Below are 25524 nucleotides of genomic sequence, written 5' to 3' on the forward strand. Positions count from 1 at the left end.
TGCTGGCGTTGGGGTTCAAAGTTCCTACTAAGTTGAATGATTACCTCCATATGATTCAATAGTATGCCTTCCCTCTTAATTAAAGGAGACTATGAATCACATGTGTCGTTGATCAAAATGCAACTTTTCAACATCTTTGAAGCAGCGTTTGCTCCATTCATGCCTATGACCGAGTCAAGCACCTTCAGGGATTCAGTGAATGAATCTATGCTAAGAGCTAGCACAGCTAAACTTTGAAGGTATTGTTTATGTCTCATAGTATACATTGCACAACAGTTCCCAATAAATCTGCAGTTGAATGTTTCCCTACAAGGAAAGGGCAACGTTTGATGAAAAGGCTGTAATGAAAGAGCTGCCCTCTGATATCTGGCACCCTCTGCTGTTATTCTCTTTCAACCAAGAAAAAAGGGAAAAGTCAGATTTATGTCAGCCAACAAAAGGGCATGTCCTCATGCGTGTAGTATATTTACTTTATGCCAATATTTTCAGATATCTAGAGAAAAGCTTCATACAAAAATCTAGTCCTGAAATGAGTCTTTGCAGAAAACGTGTTCATCTGACATAGCCTCCAAGTTTACCGTTGCTTCTAATACACATGTTAGACTTAAAGCACGATAGAAACTGCTGCTTGTTACTGCATTACATCATTCTACCATCAGTCACGGAAAAGTGTATTTCAAACTAATACATTAAACAGGAAACTGTATACTGAATAGTGGAAAAGGGGTTTTGTCATTATGAATTCTGACTGCATTGCTAGTGATCTTTTGCTGAGTCAAGATGTTTTCTGCTGGAGGGAAAATAACTGAGCTTGAATGTAAGACATTGGTTCACTAGTCTGACAAATCAAGTTTGATTTTATAATGGAAATGCAATGTAATGGAACATGCTTGCCCATGCAAGTCTACCCCATGGTCTTGTCCAGTCTAGTGCAGTGTTAGTTTTGCACTGATAGCAGCACATTATGTGGCATATTATTGATAGACGTTAGTGTAAGTTATTTGTGCTGAACTTGGTCTCAGAGGTGGTTTTCTATTAAGAACCTGAGCGTTTTTGCCCAGCCCAAATACCAGAGATACAAACTCAAGCCTCAACATGCTGCATGTGCTTGACAGCGCACCCATTACAGTCACAAGATGATGCAGTCAGCAGACTCTGTTCTGCATCGGGAGCTGTTACTGCAAAGCGTCGTTTTGACAACAAAAATAAACAAGATTGTACTGAAGCAACAATGGGGAATTGTGTAAAACTAATAGCCTCTCTCCCTTTCTCTTTATTTATTACCGATCTATATTCCCCTCCCAGTCCCTCTGCAACCTCACTGCGCTGTCAGACGCCTCTGTGACAAATGATCGTTCCACTGATGTTTGAAGTGCAATAACACTATTTGTTAATTATCTCTCGATGGCACATATGACATCTTCTCCTGCCATAGTAATTCAGCAGAGATTTGATAATTGTCCTTGCTCCACCATTGAGCAGCTAATTAATTTGTTATGTGCTGCAGCCGCCAAGGATCTTTGCACTGCAGACGTGAGCTTGCTGAGCTCAACTAAGAAGGAATTTTTATTGAAAGTCTGAAAGAAATGGTGTGGAAACACACACAGAATATTACTTTTGTACTGAAATGAAGTGCATTAAGATTACATTTACTGTAAATGTCCATTAGTCTTTGCATGCTGCTTTTATCTGCACTGTAGATTGGGTTTATTTAGTGCTGTGCTTAATGCTGGGATGTTTTTGCCTTTAAGTGGAGTTAATTGTGTTGCATCAACAAGGTAATCCCTTGGATTAACTAAACCGTTTGCTCATACGCATCAACTATATTCGATCTAATAGATGCAGTTCAGGTTTTCTCATCCTTATAATGGAGGGCAGGAAAAGAACAGTAAAAGTGAATAATTAACAAACACAGATGTTTCGCAATATGCAAAGTAGTTTCAACATATAAACGCATACAGACGCATACGCATGCAAAGGTAGAATAAAGTAAAAGATAAAAGCTATAAATCAGAGGGGAAAAACAGATGCATTTTGAGATTCTGTCTCTGAACTGACTGCCACTTCACAATTTGAGTATGCGTGCATTTCCACTTTGATAGCATAGTTTACTGCTGTGTGTATTTAGAGAAGAGAAGGCGACATATTGTATGATTCATTGTTTCTCCTTGTGCATACTCAAAATCGCTCTCCGTTTCCTCCACCTCTGTGGTTTCACCTCTAATAGAAAATGAGGTTAAGCAGCAGTGTCATCTTGGCATCATCTGATTTGCAGTCTGTCGTTTGGGAACACAATCTGCCCTTTTAGTCACAGCTCAGCACACTTTGCTCCTGCGTCAATTCACCAACAATTCTGGATGGAGTTTTGCTCCATTGCACATGCACTGCAAGCTGGACTGAGTCATATTACCCATGATGCTTCCTGTCTCGCCGAAGGTGGGGGTAGGGTATCCCCAGAGATGTCGCTGGGTGGGAGACACCTCTGAGTCATCGCTGTCACCTGTGATGTCACTGGAGCATCATGATTTAAAGAAGAGATTATTTGCAGTCAGAATACCAATGGACCTCAGATCTAACAGATATTCGTCAATATGTCATTTCATATCAATGGCTTTTCTGAGTGGTTTCCTTCTGGCCATTGTAGAGACCAATGCATTGCTTTTTGGAAAGCATCACATATAAAAAGAGCTGTCTAACCAGGCCTGAATTATCTTTATTACACCCTTCACTTTCACCACAGGATCAAACTGACTGTATATGTGTCCGAGTTCATGCTGGAGGAGCTAGAGACAGTGAGAAATGTGAGTGGCAGATGTTCTGTACATCATGTAAAGGGAGAAGAAGGAAAGGAGAGAGGATGAAAGATGTAGAAAGGAGGGGAAAAAACGAGCAATGGTCTGTCGCACGGCTGCCCTAAATTACAAACATCAATATGATGAGGTGCCATAAGTGATCTCTTTGCAGCTGCTTATCCATCATGGAGATGAATCTATGGATTAATGTGAGTTTTGGGAGGGATACCATGCAATGTGACTGTGATGGACAACCCTCCCCCTCTGTGTAGTAGTCCAACCCCTTCCAACCCCTTTGGTGGTATGGATTTGTCAGAAAATGAATTAGCTAACATTGACCTTAAACATGCTCTCTTTCTATTGACTTCCTTCTCCCTGGTGTGTGGAAATGCGAGGGAAAATGTGCCAACAAACAGGCATTCATATACAGTACATCTGTTGCATCAATAAATGATGCATCATGTAAACATGTATGTGCAGAAATACTGGCAAATCATGGAAACGAATATATGAATAGCTTGAAATATGAACAATGAAGGTTGCTTTTTTTTGAGTGAAGAGACACAATGGTGCATGTTAACTGCTTGGATGCAAAGTCCAAAAGCCACAGGTGTCAAGAACATGCAATTAGATTTAAAAAAAGAAGGGAATGTTTCCCACTCCAGTCCCAAAACTCAGACTGTTGAGGGCAGTTTGGCCTGATGGATCATCAACGCACCAGCAGCAGCACTTTGCATGTTGTTAAACAACAGATCCATCAAAAGAAAGGCATACCAATTAATTTAGACATTTTTTGTTCCCATGAAATGCCTTCATTATCTTAATTTGAATAAAACAATACATACAATCCATCCATGGCGAGGCGGTTTGATGTTCTCCAGTTGCCAATAGTAACCAAAGCTGGCCAAGAGCAAAATCCACTCGGCACTGAATGAAGCAGAGAAGTGTTGGAGGGTGGAGGGTTGTATTATATCACTGAAGATTTCAAGGACTATCACAAGAGTTGTTGTCAATGAAAAGCATGCCTCATTAATGTAATGTCCGGACCGAATCAAACAGCACTAGTCACGACCCACATTATAGCCTCTATTAATCTGTACATTGTGTTTATTGTGTAATCTGTCATGTCATTATTTGCAACAATGTGTGTTGCTTTCAGTCCTAGAAGAGGTGGTAATGTGGATCTCAAGGCAATTTGCACAACATATATTTGTATTATATTGAAGTTTGGGAAAAGCAGATTTAAAGTCACTTGCACATTACAATTCCCTCAGTTGTGATAAGTGACTACACATCGTGCAGCCACATAGTGCTCCTTGGCTGCCATTCAATCCCAGTCATGAATTGATTGACATGTTCTTCTTTGAACGCAGAGGATCTAATCCTCCTGTGAACCACCTGCTGCACCACAAGCATAAACAAAAATGCTGGCCGCTCACTAATAGCAGGATACAGTCTGCATGACGTATTTGCAGTTCATCTCTGCGCCAGAGGATGGCACGATCAGACCTGGGCGGACCAAGGCGAGAAGGGGGCTGGGAATCCTGCAGGAGTCCGCCAATAACAGCTCGAGCTGGAGCCTGCTCTGCTCTGCTCGTACTACGGAGCCCTCTGCGCGCATCGCACACTGCTGGGAACACACGGGAAAACACACAAGCACACAAGTAGGAAGCCGTGCACATTTGACACGGCGTCGATGGCAAAGACAGCACGGACTCTGGCTAATTCCTCCAGTCGGCACTAGACTCCCGCACAGTCCCATCAAAGGATCACCCTGCTGGGCTCTCCTCTCCTCCTCTCTCCCGCACGAGTAGCCTCCGCGCGTACCTGGAAGGTCGAGAGGGCTTGGTGTTCATGGTGTTTTTAGCTGGATTATCACTTTCAACAATTACGCACAAGTGGCCAGTAGCCGCCGCAGCCGAATCAGGGCGAGTACATGTTTGTAAAGCTCCTGGTTGTGCTCGCAGCGTCTGCGTGCGCGTCTTTTTCTCCGAGCGAAGAGCAAAGTGCTGATAAATCTACTCCACCTGGACTTTGGACCTGAGTGAGGAGCTTCCCGGTGACAGGAGCGGCACCGACACAGTCTGGGGAGACCGAGTTCGTACTTGAGCAGCTGAGAGGGGAACAGCCAATCCTGCGAAAATGCCTCTCGCTCAGATCGCGGAGCCATGGCCCACGATGGAACTACTGCAGCTCGAAACGGAGGTAATGCGAGGTGAAATCATATGTCGACGCGCTGTGTGCATGCATTGCTTGATCAGTTTATGTTTCATTTGGCTCCGGTAAAATGGCGCTCAAGCAACACATCAGGTTTCAATTCAAAGTGTTCAGTCACCACTCCTCTAGGAAAAAGTTATTTCAAACTATACATTGCCTGCATAGCTGGGGGTGAGTGAGACGTCATAATTTATAATGTATGTCCAGTGTTAAAAAAAAGAGGAAAAAGAAGCAAGTCAAGGTTTTCTGCAGGACATGCCATTTATATTCCATACAAATCCTCGTGTGTCCTATATGATTGGCTGTCTTAACCAATAGGAAACTTAACATTTTGTACCTATCCATGTGAGATAAGTAGCTTTCAGAGCTCAATATAGAAATACGTCACTTCCTTGTCTCCCACTGAAGCTCCTTTGCAACTCCATTTCAAAGATCACCACCAGAGAAGACCAGTGTGGTCCTCAGTCTGTCACTGGTCTAACCTGCAAAGTGGTTTCCAGTGAATTCTGTGTAATGTATTTTCACACATTAGGGGTTGGGAAAATTTACTTGGCTCATATGGACCATTAAACTAAGTGCCATGTTTACAATTTAATAATGTATAACCTTTTTTTTTCTTTCTTTTTGTATTCCTGCAAATGTGTTACAGTTTGACACATTTACTTACAGTCTCATGCTGTAGCCGAGTTGTAAACTGCCTGTTTAGTACAGAGCAGGTCGATGATGACATTGTTACACATGGACTCATAAAGATGTTTTTTCAGAGAAAGAGAATTTCATTATTCATGAACTCTTCAAGTGTCTCTTGAACAGCCTGGTTGCTTAATGAATTTGTATCTATCACAATGTGTTTATGATGAGCAGACTGTCACATTAGGTAACACTTTCTAAACCAAATTCTCTCACTGTTTTGCCAGGTTTGTAATGTGCTACTTGTAGAGTATCTTTTCAATTAGACAGCCAATTACGCAGGTGAAGCGAGCCTGTGACAGCCGTGTTTTGTGTGACCGATCTCACAGATGAATAGATCTGCTCATGATATTGCACAGTGTCCTCAATCAGCTCTACGAGAGATTAGTCTGACTACCGGTATAAATGACGCTCATTTTTCCATCTCTCAGCCCGAGATGGCCTCTCTGATTTGATGAAGCTGAGGACATAATTTGCAAGAATTTAACTTCAGGCCTAATTCATGAAAGACAGGGTAATGAGTCTAGACTCATTAAGCAACGCAATGTATCAGAGATGTTGGAAGTAGACACTATCTAATGTCTGCTTGCAGTTACAGGTAATTATAAAGCAGACATATATTATTATTGGGGCGTATGATGAATGAAACGCCTGAGCATTATGCAGAAAGAAGCACTTTCATCGTGACTTATAGTTTGTCCAACAGACTCCACTATTTACAGAATTCTGCAGCATACGAGAAGGCCGAGTAGCACGTCACAGCTGAACAGATGGTAGTGCCGAGCCTGTGAAGAGTGCGAAGTTTAATACTGTAAAAAAAAAAAAAAAATACCCTGCCTTTTGGTTTGTGGAATGGTCTCAAGTCTTTCATAAACAAATGTGTGTGCTCATAGCTACAAATATATTCAGTGTGTGTAAATATCAACCCGTACGTGTGTGTGTGTGTGTGTGTGTGTATATATATATATATCGTAAGGAGAGACTATTTACGTCAGCGTTGCCCCCCACCCCTCCTCCCAAAGTCCAGAATCAGTAATTGATTTGATCGCACCAGACCCCGTCAGTCAGAGTGGGATCTTTGCCATTTATCTCTGCCACCAACCTACTAGCCAGCTGCACACTTTGGGCCCTGATGGCAGAGCGAGACCGCTCAGGGTTCAGATTGATTGAGCAGAAAGAGCGAGTGAGACTGGAGGCTGCGCCAGTAAACATGTTGGGAGAGTCCATCGGGAGGCACAGCTCCGCTTGTCACATAGACAGATGGGCGAGACACTGAGACACATTTTTGGCTGATTTAGAAAATACAGGATGAAAGAAATATAAATGTATCACAAAGACATTCCTGTTCTTATTTTCACAAATGTCCACACAAAATGAGTTGTTATGATGTGGTGGTTGTTTCTCCGCCACTCATTATGTGAGCGCTTTTGTTTGGAAGGTGTCATGAATGGAAATCAGATTGACTAGCTTTTGTGCTCGGAGCTGTATCAAAGCAAGCACTCAGGAAATGTGCAAATAGAGCTATTTCAAAGTAGTTATTAGATTGAGCCTTTGTATTCATCGTCAAACCATGTCGGTTATGAATTAACTTCACAGTTAATCCATAACATCTCTGATAAAGACCCTTTTAACCAATGACCCCCACCCTGTCCTAGTTGAGTCACCAGCACCTGCATTGGCCACTGTCATTACTAGATTAGTGAAAGTGCTCCAAAAGACCTGAATCATGCCTCTGTTAATGTTTAGTTATTTTAGATTTCCTCTGCAGAACAATCTTTTTAACTCTTAATGGAGAATCCTTGTGTTGATCGTTATGCTCACTACAGCTTAAAGCAGGGCTGCTAAAATAGAAGTGGTTTCGAGAGTGTCGAAGGTCCAGGAGTGTTTAGGTTTTTTAAAACTCGTTAAAAAAAAAATCCCAAAAGTAAATTGGAGGATGGACACCTTTTTTTGTTTTGTAACCAATATCCTTTTCCCCCCTTTTTGTGCAGGGAGTAAAAAAGTGCAGATTCTTTCGTTCGCTCTCACTGCTTCTTTGACGTCTGTTTTTCATCTTGTTTCAAAGCGTGACACTTTTAGCTGGATAAGTTGTGTAGTTCCAACCTTTTTTTGTTTTGTTCAAATTCGATGACCCCTCTTTACAATGTTTCATTGCAATTCCTTTCTTAGTATATTGTACTCATTTAGTGCATTATTTTAACCGGCAGTCTTTCTTTTTTTCTCTTTGAACTGAACTTGAACTGATCTTCTTTTACAACCTGAACTCCCGTCGGAAATTCAGTTCCTGCTCTGGAGGAAATTGTATCTTGGGCAGCATCTGGACTCAAGTCCACCCATTGAGGCAGAAAGTCCATTTTTTTTCTCTCATTACTTTTCATGCTCTCCTTGGTTTTAGAATGAGATAGGAATTAAATTTCTCCACGGGATAGAGGAGATGAAACGGAAGCAAAGTAAAAGTGTATTTCTAAAGGAGGACTGCACAAGCTAACACTTAAAATGCAGGATTGCACAAGCCCCGATCGCGGGGAGGGACCGAGATATTCAGTTCTCACGTAATGTCCCATGTAGAGGAGAAAGTAGGGTCAACGTATGGAATGTGTGCCAAGTTTGCAAGCTAGGCGTGGCCAGCAGTGCATGCTCGAGTACTTGTGTGAGTGCGTGTGCATCTTCAAGTTCAGTTCACATTCATGCTTTGCTTTGTGTGTGTGTGTGTGTGTGTTTGTGCACATACTGCAGGCTTAGCTTCAGCTAATCTGGGTGTGACCTGTTGAACACCTGAGCAGGGCTGCAGTAGTGCAGGAGGGTGGGGTTGGCATGTGATAACACAGCCCTTTGCTTGACAAGTGCCCTGAAAAACAGTCATTATTAATTTTTTATTAAAAGTAAAAAGTTAACCTGTAAGTGAGGCTAAAAAGACGACGGTAGTAATGTGACCTGTTCTCATTGCTGGTAGGAGAGATTACAAGACATTTACTCAGATACGATCAAAGGTGCAGACAAAAGAATGGTTATTGTATTTTTTTTTAGTTGCCTGGTTACAGGACAGCGCAGCTCTAATCACGCTGTTAAAACACAACTCTATCAAACACACACACACACACACAGCATCAGGGATCTGAGATTGTTTACTTTGCCTAATCATATCGGAGTCCTGTGAGAAATTAGAAGTTCTGGCTCTGGCAGGTTTAATAGGCTGGTCTGCAAGTCAGTTTACAGCATGCTTGTGGCCTGTAAATTCCTTCCAGGGATCTTGTGTGCATTTCCTATAGTTTTTCTATATGTGCTTGTGCACATTATAATTCAAGCACTTCTGCCATCTTTTCTAAATCATGTTTGTGTTTTTTAACATCTTTGAGCATATTCATGTGGCTGTTTGTGTGCATTCCTGTGCTCTCATTGAGGAAGCCCAGAGGAGAGACGGCACCATTAACTGGGCCACTTGGATCAGCCATGTAAAGCTAATGAGGTTGAAATGTGTTGAGCAGCAATGTTGGGAAGGCATTGTTGACCTCACACACATAGAAATTCAGACAGAAGGATTCCCACCACGTCTCCAGCGTCCTGGGTTAAACAAAGCTCACCACGCACCCCTCACTGATGGCATGCAAGCTGAAAGGAAGGGAAGAGTCAGAACGAGGAGTGAAGTGGGAAGATCTCACCTTGAGATTAAATTTGTCTGCAAAGCCCATCATAACAGCACACACTGCACTTCCTCAAGCTTTTCCTCCTCCATTTAAAAACACTGTGCTTGATGTCAAACTGCACTTGTTCGCTTAATTGTCTCCATTTCTCCTGTCGCCTCACATTTACAGCTGTTATGACTATGGCACAGATTGGATAAATTAAATTGCCTTCCCTTTTAATAGATGATTAAACTCCAACCAGATGAACCGCTGGTCTGTAAAAATGCCCGAGGTTATTGCACCCATCCAATTTATCGCTGTTGGTTATTGCTCAAAGCGGGAAAAAGGGAAGTACATCCAGTTGCCAAACGCATCCAATCTCTCAGAGCAGAAGGTATTGTGAGGTCTAACGGCGACAGTAAATTAGGTCCAGAGTTCTTTCTGTTCAGAAGGTCTTTTTTCTTTTCAGTATGCAAGAGCCGAGCAAAGCCGCCCTCTTGTCGCTGCCTGTGCTTCCTTCGCGTCTTGCACTGCATTACCCTTTCTGTTTAATGTTTGTTAAGGCCACTGCTTGTCATTGTGTTGGCTGCCTGTCGTATTTAGTGCAGTCTAAAGGAATAGGAAGAGGGAAGAGGGCACAGAGGAAGTGAACAACCACAGGGTCGCCCCCTCTCTGATGGGGGAAAAAACAAAGCAAAAAGCGGAAAAGGCCGGGGAGTAGTTATTTAGGATGTTTTCACACGCCAGAATACTTGACTCAGGACCCAGGCATGTTTCTTTGATCATTGAAATGGGGTCAGTTATCATCTTCACTTGTTTCAGAGGTGTAACGCTAAACATATTTTACATGTTAAGGTCAATGCACTATTCACTGGGAGGTCAGCCTATGAAAACTATTGTACTGTAGTCTATGGAGACATTATATAACAACTAATTTAACCCATCAAATGCTCTACAAAAACGTAACTCCAACTCTGATAATATATGAATAGAGTAGCAATAGTACTTGTCTAAGTACAACGCTGATGCTGATAATACAAATCAGAGTTTTTTTTCACACTCAACCAATAATCATATTCGATTGGACCCTCAACTCAAAATGTCATGTTCTGTGATCTTGACGCAATGAAGTCTTCTATAAATATGTAAATGCCACGTCTCAGCTTCACAACCCATTTTACTGATTGCTCCTCTGTAAACTGGGCATTGGCAAGTGATCCTCATTAGACTTGGCATCTTAAGTGCCCCTTTTTTTTTTCTTATTTTATTACATCACAGGTATCCCCTCTGTCCTCTGCATATAATACTCGTTGTTCTATCTCTGTGTGCAACAGAATGATAAACACATATAATCATATAATGTGATTTCAATTCTACAGTGTGTTCAAAGTTAGCCTTTGGTGAGCCATTGTTTTACAAATAACAATGATTACCCTTCTCTGCAGGACCTACCTACTGGGGAGTGGATGAACAATGTGCATTTATGTGTCAGCCTTAGATTATTAGGTTTGCCAGCAGAGGAGCAAAGTGCTGGATGCAGTGGACTGTTGCCACCCCCACAGTCTTGCAAATATTCTCTTGTATCTCTCCCCCACTCTTTCTATGTCTGCCGTCTCTGTACACACACACATGCACACGATGATATATGCAGTGTCACTCTCTGACTGTTTCTCACATCTGCTCTCTTGACAGAATGGGCAGAGCACTACTGAGGATGGAGTCACGCCTGCTGTCAAGGTACATGGCATCTCTGGAGCACAAACACACATACCCACACATGCAAAGACACACAAATGTCACTCAATGTTCATGCATCCATAAAATAGAGCTAGGACTTAGACACACTGCCGAAATTCCACCAAAGAGCACATTTTTGCGTGATTCTTCATTTTTATCTCGACTAAAGGAGGAAAAGAACGCCTCAATCAAGTGTCCATGCAAATGTGTGACTGTGCTTTGATTTATTCATTTAGCAATTGCATTACCAGCCCTCCCTGGACATTAGCTGGCTGGAATTTAATGTGTTGAATACTGTCTGAGTGACGCTGATCGAGCGACTGACCAGCTACTCTGTTTTGTAATATGTCTGGATCAATATAATACAGTCATAGTGTTACATATTCTGCATGTCCTCATGTGTCCTGTTAGGATATTACACCCAGACAAATACACACAAGCATGCAAATACAGAATCAAACACCCTGAGAATCATCCAGTCAGCTCTTTCCTGCCTCTTGGCTGGCCTCTGTGCTTTATTGTCCTGCTCTGAAACCTGATCCGGTTTCCTTCTGTAGACTATTAATCTCCACCCATGTAGCAGAGGACAAGAAAATGTTCCTTCTGGCTTAGCTTCTTTTTTTTTTCTTTCTCTGCACTCGTTCTCAAGAGGGATAGAGACCGAAGAGCAATGTAGTCCCTTCTTTCAGTTCAGAACAATGTGCTCAAAGGAGTTGGCACAGAGGGGCGGCATTGGCCAACGCCATTAATGTCTAATGGCAAGGAAGGAAGCGGCTTCTTATCTTCATAGGAGAACGGGCTGCACGGTTGGGATCGTTATCACAATACTAATAAAGATATATTTCAATATTGACATTTGCATGATATGCAAAATGGAAAAGCATCGAGAACAATACTGATATCACTCCAATGCTGACTCGGGTGGCTGGATCGGATATCGCTGACAATATGATGATCTGGTATCGGATACCAATTTTGAATAAATAACAATTCAGTACATTTATATCTTTCTATTTATTTGTTACATTTTGATTTGCAAGGTTAGGAAAGCAATGTTTAAGTCCCGCCTTACACATAAAAGAATGATCCCAGTCACTTCCACACAGTGAGGCATACCGATTATTAAATTACCTCTGGTATTGGATCGATACTCAGTATTGGCTGATACCCAGATCCAGGATATTGCAAACAGGAAAAAGTCAGATTGGTGCATCCCTAAAATGCCAAAATGTATGAAAAATTACAACATATCACTTTGATAACTTATTGTTTTAGTTGCTCAGAATCATTGACTTTGACAACTCCTCCCCTCTAAACCGATTTTGATATTTTACTCTGGTTATCTGCCGAGTACCAGTTCAAAACCAGTTTCCCTGAAAACCTCCCCTGTGCACTTTGGAGGTCTTTGAAATAATTTTGATGTCAGGTAATATGATGCCAGAGATGGCTGTGTCAATAAAAAACGAGTTAGCGGCTCGACATGACTGAAAAATGACACGGAAAAAGAAACTGGATTGGTCCCATCATAACAGATACCCAATCCACATAATAAGGTCAGTATAGGCGCAGATACAAGCTCATTGGATTGGTACATCCATAATCACATCATCACAACATGACTCTGCTAAAAGTTGATTATATTCAATTATCGCTCGGGCCTGGGTAGTTCTGTAATTGTGTACATTAAATGTTTTGCGAATTGATTGCGCAGTATTCCAGTAATCTGATCAGTTATATGATCTTGTTAATTAGGATGACCGGGCTCCGGGATTTTCTGACTGTTTCTATAGGAGAGGTAGCTGATGGTTCTCGAACAAAAAGATGGATGTTGTGAGATGGCATTATATGATGATTGGTTTTGATGTGAGAATAAGTCGGTTTAAAAAATAGATCACACTGAGGCATCAAATCTCAGATCTCATCCCCAGATTGATCTGGCACAAGGCAAATAAGTCTTTATTAACGGGGTGATCGATTTAAATGATGGGAATTTGATAATGGCTGCTGTTATCTACTCTAGCCATGGGAGTTACCTGGCTCCAGCAGACCAAGGGGAGGGGGAAGGGGGGATAAAGGTAACGATTGAGACCAAGGGGAGGAGAGGGTGTTTCTGTCCTTGCAGGCTGAACATTCAAACCTGCAATGGGCTTTAAAACGGTGATGGCTGTGTGGGTGTGTGGGTGTGTGGGAGGTCGCTGAGGTCAGTCCTCGGCTGCTGGAGAAATCTACGGCACTAATGAGCCGTTGTCTGTGTCCTGGTACTTCTTTCCCTCTCTTAGCTCTTCACATGCTGTAAAATTGGTGAATACACAAGCATATAACTCGGCTAGCAGCGTCACTTTTGTCTCTCTCATGCTTTTTTCCGCGCCATTAACCAGAAGCAGTAGGTAAGGCACCCTGGCAGGCTTCTGCTCACAGGGTTTCAACCCAGTGACTCTGGTCTTTTTTTTCTTCCTTTTAGCCTTTTTTGGTGTGTGTGTGTTTTTAGCACAAGAAGCAGATACAAATGGAATGAAACACGGTAGAAAGAATGTTCTGTAGTGCTGTCTAGGGCTGTATCTAATTTTTGTTATTCATAGATTGTCTATATTTAGTTAAAATCTGTCCTTTTTTGTTTTTATTGACTGATATATTGATCCTCTTAGTCCAGTGGTCCCTAACCTAAGGGCTGAAAAAACCTCAGGAGATTCTGAAGTCAATCTAAGGGGTCAGATGAGATAATTGTAAATGGTAAGAAATAAGAGCTCTTTTTTATTTAAAATGTTTATACACACAAAACAAATCTGACTTTTCTCTAATCTTTGCTTCTTTCTTGTGAAATTGTGTATATTTCACCACTTGAAGTCTATAAAAAATTAAAAAAAAGTTTTGCATGCAACAATCTATTATTGCTTCATAATTAAGGATCACAATCACCAATGCTTCAGAGAGTTAAGAGAGCACAATATGTTTTGTCCAAAACCCCAAAACATTTTGTGTATAATGACTTGGATTCTGGTGTGACAGAACAGTAGCTGCATTGATGGGATGATCAGACACCGGAGAGGATCTTCGTCTGATCTCATCACAGGGGGATCATATTACCCAGCAATTTACTCCCTGGCAATAAGCCAGAGTCGCAGTGATCGGCCCTCACACTAGTGTGGAAATGGAGCTTTTTCTTGAAACGAATCGCATCAACCTCAATGTCATTGAGGATACCTGGGAGAACGATTTGTTCAAAAAGCTGAAACGATGAATGTGACAGCCTCAGTTTCCAAGACAGAAGTGCTTTAGGAAGGTAATTTTGAGCAAGCGAGAGAGTTCAGCTGTCTACCATGGGACTGCCAGAGTGCAGTAAAAATGTATCAGCCTAGCAGGCAGAAGTGACCTTCCATGAGGACACGAATCAGGCCAACAGCCGTATTTGGACATCTTGCAGTTATTTCGTAAGATCTGGTTGCTCTGTTTTTATAGGTGTTCCTAATAAAAAGAAAAACGGCTGTATCAGCATGCATTTTCATAATCAAATTATGTGTGTTTTTTTTTTTTTGCTCAAGAACAGCAATATTTGTTTCTGGTTTCATCTCCTTCCATGTGAAGATGTGCTGCTTTGCCTGTTTTTAAATATATTTGTAAATCTTACGTTGATTATTAAGATATTTAAAACTTCATCTTGGACTCTTAGCAAAGAGTTATTTTTGACTATTTTCCAACTATTTTCATAGTCCTCCAGTGAGGATGTCCCATTGAGTTATTTATAAAATGTTTTTCACCAGGATGTTAAGTGGGTACTAACCAATTTAAAAAATCAGCAGCCAACAACATTACAGAATAGTCCACATGCGAGTAGTGCCGACTGCAAGACAGTCAAACCTGATGATGCCAGGAATTTTTGTTTTGGAATTTCTTTTGAAAAGAGATTAAAATCACTGACCTTCTGCAAACCTAACACATCATACTCTACACCTCCACCAGTTAGACAATAAGTTCACTCATTCAAGGAAGACTCGGTTTATATCCTGATACAGCTGATAAGAGTGGGAAGCCAGCTAAAAAAAATACAATCGAAGCAGCTATTCCTCGTCCGCTGCATCTCGAGAACAACAACAGCTGCTCTGATCAGACGGGAAATCTACCGACCTGATGAGGCTTGCAGGAGCTAATTTATTCAGCCTAGTTACCCAACAACAGTATATTAGCTCGTCCTACTAATCAACGCTCTAAATTAAGTAACAATAGTCGTGTGTGTGTGTGTCTGTGTCTGTGTGTGTGTGTGCGCTCATTATTTTTGAAGAATGTAACCCTCATAAACAATCAGGACTGTGTGGGTCCAGATTTTTACAGGGACATTTGTGACATCACTTGTTTCTAACTGAGCCCGCTTCATACCAGTGAGACACAAATACACATATACAAAAATGTCATATGTGAAATAACTCAAACTGCTGAGACTTTGCCACAGACTGGGCCTTCTGAAAAATGAAACAATCAAAAGTTGGCAACCACTTTAAAAGTTCCTGTCAGGCCATAGTGAGGATTCAAATGATATTTTACTTTTTATGCCTGACTCAATCATGCGTCTTTAATTTCAGTTGACGTCTTCGTGAAAATATTAAATTAGCTGAAATAACGGCAGCCATGAAAGCAGTCGGGACAAACCTTAAACTCTATTACCACAAGTTATTACACTTGATAGATTTGTAACTTTTCGTTACATATTTTAACACAACATAAAATGATTGTGTGACCTCAAGAACTTGTACTACTCCATCAGTGTGAGGAGAATTGGTTGCCATGGTTTCACATCAAAGCAGCTGACGCGGCAGCAGAAAAAGCAGGATTATAATTGTAAAATTCCCGATTTTTCTGTGTTCCTGAAAATGGAGGACACATTCTGAGGACACATCTTTTGCAGTTATTACACATAATGGGGCAGCGGCTCGAACCATTGTGGTGTTATTCATTATAAGCATAACGCTGAAGGACCAAGACATTCATGAGAAATGATGTCTCTGCATGTAACAAGGAGGGATGTCACATTGTCTGCTTGACATTTTTGGCTCAGCACGGTTGTGCATGAGGGTTAGGACAGGAATAATATAATCGCAGTTATCACAGTTTGGAACAAACTGAACATATGGATGGAAGTGGCTTATGTTGGAAGTGGCTTATGTGGCCATGTTTATGATGCACGATCGGGTATGAAAGGTAATGTATACTTTTTAAAGCCCACAATCCCATGATAGCTGGAGGACATCCGGATGCGGATGCAACTAAAAGTTATAGAACAGCTTCTAAAATGAGCTTATTGTCAGTAGGGCTGTAAGTAATTACTATGTTTCATTATCAATCCATCCATCTTTCTTGTTAAATGTTTATGTTTATAGAATATAAAAACATTGTGAAGAAACGCCCTTGTAATTTCCAAAAGCCCAACGTGACGTCTTCAAAATGCATGTTTCATTCCCAATATATTTCATTCATATATCATGTGAGACGAGCAGCAAATCTTCCCATTTGCGAAGCTCGGACCAGCAATTGGTTAGAAACGCTGATTTGGTTATCGAAAAAGGAGCAAAAAAAAATTATTCATTGACTAGTCGCTGCAGCTGTGTAGTGAGATTGTTTTATCAAATACGCAAATCTTGAGTCTAAAAGGACTCCTGCAGATTTAGAACTGTTTAATTGCCAAGTACGTTGAACATATGAGGAATTTAACTTGGTGAAAAGTGCACAACAATACACATAGACTAGAACAATAAAATAGTATACAGTAGTATACCGTTTTTGCTGCTTTTGTGTGTGTGCTTTTATGTCTGTCTTATTTCTGCTGGTGTGAACTCCCACCTACAAGCCTGAGGGGTGGCAGAAAGAGGTAATGCCTTTTCCAGTGGTGTAAGTGACATTTTGTTGTACTCCCTAATGAAGATAATGTCTTTTTACTGCAGCGAGGTGCTGAGCGAGTGGTATTTATGCTTTACTGACCGAGTGATGAGAGGGTACAGCGCAGGGGGAGACGGGAGCGAGGGACTTGTCAAGAGCGTGAGAGGGGGTGGAGGGGGAAGGAACGGCAGAGTAGGACTGCAGTAGAGGGAGAGGAAGCGGTAGGCCGCCCCTGCATAGTTCTCCCTCCAGTCAGTCAGTCGAGCACACAAATGCAGTCAAACAATTCACAGCTTTGTGGCTGAAGAAAGACCCGGCATGCAGGAAACTAAAAAGGAGGAAGTGGCAGAATAACTCAGCACTTCAGACACACGCGCTTGGGAATGAAGCAGATTCAAAACACACATTCATGTAGCTCTTTGTGAATTATAATCCAATATACCTCTGGCTAATCTGTATATATCCTCAGATCATGAAGTCCACATTGCAGTGCATCCTTTGCTTCCTGTTCATGTGTGTGTTAATTAGAAGAAGGGCTCTGCGCAGCCTTGGTGTTGAGTGTTTCCAGGACTGATTAAATATTTACCAGTGGCAAGAGTGTGTAGGCAGGGATAGCAGCTTACATGTTGATCTTTTTGACCTCTGGGCTGCCGTAGAACGCTGCAACGCTGGCGAGTCGAGTCAGGCTCCACAGCCTCGCGGCATGTGTTTGTGCAGCCATAAGCCGTTCTGTGTCCACATGCATGTTGTAGGCATGGCAACTGCTCTCACTTTATTTTGCAAACATGGCCTTGCATTTGATTCTTGTGTGGCACACACACACACATGCACCCAAAATTCCAATCCATTTCCTTATGTATTATCAGTCCGTTTATAATCTGAAACAGATTAAAGATTAAACATAGAAGATGAGTTAAACACATTGTTGTGCAATCTGTTTGCTGCAGTGATAGGTTGGGTATCCTGCACCTCCTATTGTTCAGACCTGGTTTACCGACCTATTTTAAGATGATCGCAGAGATCATGCTTTAGGAGGAGTTAACTCTGCACACCACCGCCGTGGCAGTTGCCGCAAGGACGTCCAATTCGTACCGGTGTGCATTATATTTGGATTCATGTGAGAGAAAGACGAGTATAGGCTACAACTTCCTGCCTCTTCATGAGTAGTTGTGGTTGTTACGTTACTGCCAATGACACTAATTAAGACTGTTTTGTAATCTGCTGAATTAGTGATGAATCACCGACATGCATTATAATATAACAATGAGTACATAATACTAAATGGACTCTTTATGAGCTCTGTTAACAAAATGTTAAATGTCTGAGCAATTCCTAACTCTTAACATAGTAAGGGAAAACACTGTTGTTTATTCAGGCATCATGTTGGCTAAAATGTTTGGTAATCTATTATTACAAATGTGCACACATGTGAATGTGTGTTTGTTTCTAGTCTTTATGCTAAGCTAACAAGCTGCTTGTGATTTGATTTCTTGTCTTCATGTTTGTGGCATTGTGTTCTCCTCTAAGTCTCAGCAAGAAAGCCAATAAGCTTATTTCCCAGACTGTCTTCTAAAAGGGAAGTCTCCTCATGCGGGTTTACTTCCTGCTTGTCTGCTCCCATCTTTCCTGTCTGTTGTCTGTCTGTTAAGGGGAGCACTCTCCTCCGTTGGTATACTGCAAGCTTTCAATCTGGTAAATTCACTGAACTCTCCTCGGTTGGCCCGAGGGCTGAACGTCAGAGGAGAAAGAAAATGTGAATCGTTTCTTTTCTACCTCCTCGGTTGCTTGTCTCTTCCTTTATTCATCTCTTCCCACTTCAACTATCTCCTTTTCTCTTGGCTTGCATGCCTGCAGGGGCTGTTTGCATTTTACCTCTTGATGAGATGCATCCTATCATTTTTAAACTGCTCCACTTTCTTGCCCCTTTGGGTTTTGCTGACTAATAGTATGATTTATGCATATCACGCATGCATTGGGCACTTTTGCTGTAGAGGTGTGTGATTTTTGCCCCGAGCTTATACTGATATGATCATATTCACACCAGGATGTGGTGTTGCATAAAAATCTTCGTTGTGTTTTTGTTAGCCTGCGTGGACTGCCAGAAAGCTGAAGATTGCAAAATGGAACACATATATCAGGATTTTTTTGTCGTGTTTAATAAATAACCTGACACTACTATGTAAATATGGTACTACTCCTGAACCATCTGCTACTCCTTATTGCCAATTTCCAATGAATGCCAATTTTTTTTATTGCAAATGGTGATGATGTCACCAGATCTGTGATCCTTGATCAGTTTACTTCAAAATATCTGAATTTAAGCCCAGAGTTAAAATATTTTGCCTGCAAATTTGATTTGATCTCTTTCTCTATGCTATATTGACATATTTTATATCCCCTTTTGCGTCCTTTGGGCTCAAAAACTTGAAACATCCATGTGTGAGGGACTCCTCCTAGTCTTTTCAGTTTTCCAATTGGTGATCACAAATAATAGATTTGGGTCAGTTTGTATACGGTTGCCCTGCGGTGGGAATGTGCATAACTGGATATTGCTGAAAAGGCCGTGCATGCCCAGAGGACCTTCCCAGGCATATTAAAGGTTAAACAAATACGATAAAACTTTGAAGGAAAGAAGTGATGATCAGGACAGATCTGCTCCATCCTGCACTTTGTTGCGTTTTCTTCCCCCGCACAGCATCATCAAACATTTTCAAAGCTGGAAAGTGTCGAAAGCTTTTTTAGAAAACCCAAACCACCAACTTGTAAACGTGTCTTGAATCTTGCCAGGGGAGTAATGCATTATGAAGGCATCTGCTTGGCTGTGATCCCTAGTGAGCACAGGCCTGTATTAACAAGGTTTGGACACGCCTCGGAGCTTGACGGAGCTGAACACTCCACATTCCACTGCTGGTTAGAGGGAGGGGTTGAATGTAAAGAGAATGAAGCTGTCTGTGACTATCTCACTCTGGGCTTCAGGATGTAGTCCAACATGCTCTTAATAGAGTATTGTCGAGTCAGTGCACATGCTATCTCGTTTTTTGTATGTGTGTGTCCCTTAACTTAGATAGATAGATAGTTGAACTTGTTAGAAAATATGTACGCCTTCAAATCTGCCATATCTTCAGTGTATTCTTCCGGTTGCTTAGAGCAGCTGTCCAGATGTGTTCGCTTCTCACCGAGCTGTGTAAATCTATTCTGTGGGTGTTTTCTGCATGTGTGTTTTCTTTCACATGCGTACATTCCCCAAAAATGGGACTGATTTGAGCAGAGCACAGCGGTTGTGGAAATGAAAATGTCAACTTGTAAAAAAAATGTTTAAGGGGGTAAGTGCTGACGTCGGCACTGTGGCACAGACTCAAGAGGTGACTTTGGTTGTGCCCATTGCAGATTTGGTTCCTGCACTCGCATGACACCCTGACAGCCAGTAAGAATAGTAAGCGGGGTGTGAGCTCTAGGGTTTGTGTGTTTTATAGTATTGCTTTGCAGTCGGCTTGAGAGCACGGATCACACTTTTGAGATGGGACGCCTCGGAGGCAGCCGACAGCCACAGTGTAAAACTTTTGTTTCTGTTAGACTGCTCGTAGATTCTCACTCCTAGATGCATTGCAGTCAACCGTCTTCCCGTTCGAACATGACTCAGACGGTTAACACTCCTCTGAAATGACTGTTGGGCAGAATTATTTTCTCTTTGCAGTCCTCCCTATTACCACTATTGTTGCTCTGTCTCCCTTGGTGGAATGCATTATGACCCTTCATTCTTCAGCACCTACTTTCATTTCCTGGGTGTGTTTATAAGATACTAGTTAACTAGCACAGTAATGAGCAGACTGCTGTTCATATACGAGATACACCCAAGGGTGCGCATGCACAACGTAATTTAAATTATAATTGTCACTCTTAAATGTTTAGAGAATATGGCAGTTGCAGTTTTTATAATAATAATACGTTTTTTCATATTATGCATTATTGATGAAATATCTGAGGATTATGTTTTCATGAAATTGGATTAAAGCTTGTAGTGCAGTCTGAATATCTAACATTAGATCAAAGTGAATACATTTCAGCGTAACGGTAAAGGAAGTGATCTTGGGGTTATTTAGATCACGACAATCCCTACAGGATCACGCTGAGCATGATCACATAGGTTACATAGAGAATTAAATTGTCAACACACCTCAAATTTACCTAATTTGCACGTAAATGTTGTCGTCATGGCACAACATCCACCACTAGAAACAATAGAAAAGGATTATTCTGTCATTAGACCAGTCAGAATAACCGTAAACATGAATAACTCAAAATAAGATCAGTCCTATCAGACTGATCTTATCAAAACACACATATATATGTGTGTTTTGATACTTATAAGTTTTTCTGATTTTAGGTTTTCTTTTAAGAGAACAAATTGGTGTAGTTTGTGTGACTTTCAGTCAATCAGTGTACAGCATCATGCAGTTTGGCAGTTTTTGATACTTCCACTAGGGGACACCAAAGTCTAAAATGATAAAATTCTGCACTAAATGTCTTTAATCGGATTTTTTTTGAATAGAAAGTGGTCCACATTTCTGTGGTTTGAGCATGAGTTTTTTGTATCTTACCCTTTTGTGTTAGTATATTAACACGGCTTCACTCATCCTGTATATGTCTGCACTAAACATACTCGGCTCTCACAGGACATCATTTTAATTAACCAACGAGCACATTCATAGGGTTTTTGTCTCTCTTTAAATAAGTTGGGAATGTTAATGGAGCTTGTGCTGCTGCTGTTATAAGGCTGTGAAAGATTTTACATTATTAGTGTGGTGTTAATATTCCGATGTAGGACAAAGAAGGAAGTGCTATAGAATCCTAACAAACATGGTTAGCTTGTACATTTTAATTCTGTTTATTTGTATAGAGCTGTCTTTGTAGAGCTGTATACGTATCCTAGTGTTGACTAAATAAATCGGCATTCAAACTAATTAATGATCTTATTCATTAGGTAAGTGGCTGATAGTAGTCTGAATGAAGTCATGATCACACTTGTTTAATACGTGTCGCTTGAGAGGAGAGCAATTCAATCTGTTGGCACGTTAATTATATACCTGTAGTTATAAACATGAGCACTAGAACTCACTCTAATATTGATTTTAGGGAGTGAAAGGTTTGTGATGCTGGGAGGATACGATTGTTGTTTGAAGCTGATACCGCAAAACATAACCAAGCTCGGCTCAGATATGTCTTTAAAAATGTCTCGCAGGTGCTGTCGCATGAATTGACAAATTGTGATAGTTCTCACAGATGATCTGCAAATATCTTTTCCGAACAAGAGAGTGTCTCCTCTTTCAAAACAAGAGACCTTCACAAGAAAAGAGAGGTTGAATAAACCAGGATTATGGAATGAAAATGCAAGGATTAGTAAATGAAATGCATCTTGGTGCTTTATTTGTTGAGTCTGTGCTCATTCATACCTAATCCATGTACTAAGTGCTATTTTGTAAAAGAAGACTATCTCTTTCCTTGAACTGCAGCAACTCTTATAAACGTGTCCACTGTAAATATGTAAACCGATACAGCACCAATCAGCCATAACATTTCCACCCACCAAAATGGAAATTTCTATTCATGCATCGCCGCTGCAATAGGATGTGTACTGTTTATCTGAAGTGTGTTTCTTCTCCTTAAGTTAATTACAGTCTTCCCCGCAGCATCTGTGCTGCATCAGAAGACCTTAAACTGTGAAAAAGCCTCAAGTGATCGTCAATGATCTGGTATAAATTGTGATTTAATGGCCACATGATTGTCAACTTGGGTATCAGATTATATTTCTGCTGTGATTAGTTAAAAGAGGCGGTACAAGATGAAAAAATGTGATTAAAGGAAACGACTTTATCTTTCCATAAAGAACATTGGTAGCACTTTATAATAACTACACACTATTTAGCATTAGTAGAGCATGAGTAATCACTTATGTTGGAACAATGCTTTATAAATGATGAATTAGAAAATATATTACATTGACAAATCACATTACAAAGCAAGAAAGGGCTAAAGTGAATATATTTAGATTTGTACTTTTGGTATAACATTTGTAGACTTCCCTCTGGGCCCCTGGAAGTTGCAATCTGTGTTATTTTTTTTTTATTATTATTTTTACTATTTGACATATTCTCAACAAAATTATTGATGGATCAATCAAGAAAATAATAAGCAGATTAATCTTAAATTTGCAGCCCAATTGTTATCTCTTTTTAAAAAAATGTTTTTTAGACTTGAATGCTATGAAAAGCGATGCCCGGCTCATTCGATTATTTTGCAAGCAGGCTGACGTGGAACAACCAGACCTGCCAGTTATTGCCTTCAATTCTTGTTTGATCAGACGATTCAAATCTTGGCGATTTACAAGAAGTGGAAACATCCTCTGGTTTCTGTCAAAGTGCCGCATTGAGTGGACTCTGGTCTGGTCTTCCAGCAGCAGCAGCAGCAGCACTATAGATGACGACAGGGAGGGGACCCTGATGACGCACACCCATACGCAGACACCCCCCTAAATGAGAAAAGGCACCGAGGCTTGAAGATGCCCTCTATCATCATTTTACTCTGTACATTCCAGGACAGCATCCTCTTCTTCTCTTCATCTCCTCTCTTATCCTGCATCAGCACACCTCCTACAGTCTCATACATCATCACGTCTTGTAGTCCAGATAAAGCCTGCTCATTTAATGATTGGTTAAGCAGGTGTCCTTGACTGTCCTGCCCCTTTCTATCCGGTTAGCTTTTCTTTTTTGGAAAGTTTCTCAGCCGAACCTTATTCGGCCTTAAATCGTCTCAGACTGAACACCTTTTGTCGCATCCTGACTGTATGTTTTTCCAGCAAGGTCATACAAAGTCTGGCAAAAACATTGTGAATCCTTATTGAATGGCGTTTGGGAAATCAATTGCTTTTTGTGAATCGTCTGAGCCGCATTTGGTTCATCTGTTATGTATAAACAACTCTTGTATTCCTTCTCCTACGTTGCAAGTTAGTCGGTTAACACAAGTGTGGAATGGAAAATCAGCTTTATTACGTAAGCCGGACGAACTTTGCTCTGACACACACGCGCACACACACACACACACTCACACTTACAATATAAAATAAAATCTATTACCTAGGCTTATCTCCATGCAGGCACACTCAACAAAAGCACACATACACACCATTGTTCAGGTCTTATCAACTGTGAGTCATTGAGTTGTGTTTTTGCGGAAAGTTAATTGAGCCTTTCCAGAAGGTTTTAAAGCAAATTAAAATGGCTCTTTATTCTTTGCAGTAGCTATCAGACCTAGTTATGATTGCCTCTGCAGGCCCAGGAGGTGTGTGTGCGTGTGCGCAGTAGTGCTTGGCGGTCGTAAATCAGTGATTGTTAGTGATGTGTGTGTGTGTGTGTGTGACGTGTGACGTGTTGGGGGGTCGGTAGTGTTTGATTGAAGCGCCTGTCAAGTGGTATCCTCTTATCTGAGTTCATCATCAACAGAAACTGATGTTAATGGCGGTAGTAGTTTAGGTGGCTTGGTGTGCTGGTACACACACGCACGCACACACACACTGGGGGATGGTTTACAGCCCAATTACCCAGCCTGCCTCTGTGCTAGAAGAGGGCTCTAAATCTTCTATTGTCCACAGTATAACCTCTGTTCCAGCACTCGGCCCAGCAGCTATACAGTTCACCCAACTGCTCTCTGTTTTCATGGGATGCTGTTTAGCTATCTTTAGTCTCCATCAAGAGTTTTTCAGATCATTCAAAAGGATTAATTTAGCTAGAAGGGATCGTTAAAGGATGATTATTTTTTATTGAAGTCCCATTTTTGTAGTTTGGGCCTAATTTCTGTCATGATTGAATTCACTACTGTATTCACCAAAGTCATGGTTTGGATCTGGATACGCAGCGACATCACTTCAACATGGCAAGAAACACGAGCAGGGAGACAATAACGCAGGCTTTAAACAAGCCAACAGTTAAATTAATCAATTTATATCAAATATCAACAAAGTTTTTGTGGCCTGGCTGCTGATATTTGGAAATGATTACACATATTGGCAAAGATCGATATCATTTTGATATCCCCAACCTCCCCAACCAAATCTCACCGTCAAACTCTTATGTTTCTGTTTTTATTTTACGAGCTAGTTGCACCAATAATGGAGTATATGATATTGTTGGGGGTGTCATAATACCTTTTTACAGATTGGGTAATAATTAATATTCACTTTTTTTGTTTTCTCCCCAAAAGAAGTTAGGCTGACCTCATGATTTGTTTAAAACCTGCACGATTGTCCGCTCGTGATTCGTGTTCCATTCGCCTCATAGTGTGTGTGTGTGTGTGTGTGTGTGTGTGTGTGTGTGTGTGTGTGTCTGTGTGTGTGTGAGTGTGTGTGTGTGTGTGTGTGTGTACTGTGACATCTTTACATAGTGTCTACCAGAAAGCACTGATATGTTTATTACTCAAATATTGGACTGAATACTTCCCAAAACTCAGCAATCTCCTTTAACCAGATGGATCGTTGCTCAAAATAACAAAACAAAACATATTTAGCATATTTCTCTTTTTAAATTATTTTACAGTATCATAATGTGTGT

General features: G+C 41.0%; 1 protein-coding gene across 4 annotated transcripts in view; it reads left to right on the top strand.

The window, feature by feature from the left end:
* rps6ka1 (ribosomal protein S6 kinase a, polypeptide 1) overlaps positions 1 to 25524 on the top strand; it is a gene marked incomplete at its 5' end in the record, with an annotated part of 42506 nt that overhangs the window by 1099 nt on the left and 15883 nt on the right. For 2 of the 4 annotated variants that reach the window (XM_079222356.1, XM_079222357.1), the window contains 2 exons: positions 4893 to 4997; positions 11015 to 11059. In XM_079222356.1, the coding sequence (XP_079078482.1) occupies positions 4935 to 4997; positions 11015 to 11059 (108 nt within the window). Of the gene's footprint in view, positions 1 to 4892; positions 4998 to 11014; positions 11060 to 25524 lie in introns of those variants that run through there. The other 2 variants (XM_079222354.1, XM_079222355.1) reach the window with 1 other exon arrangement.

Source organism: Taurulus bubalis, assembly GCF_910589615.1.
Source record: "Taurulus bubalis genome assembly, chromosome: 1".
Classification (NCBI taxonomy): domain Eukaryota; kingdom Metazoa; phylum Chordata; class Actinopteri; order Perciformes; family Cottidae; genus Taurulus; species Taurulus bubalis.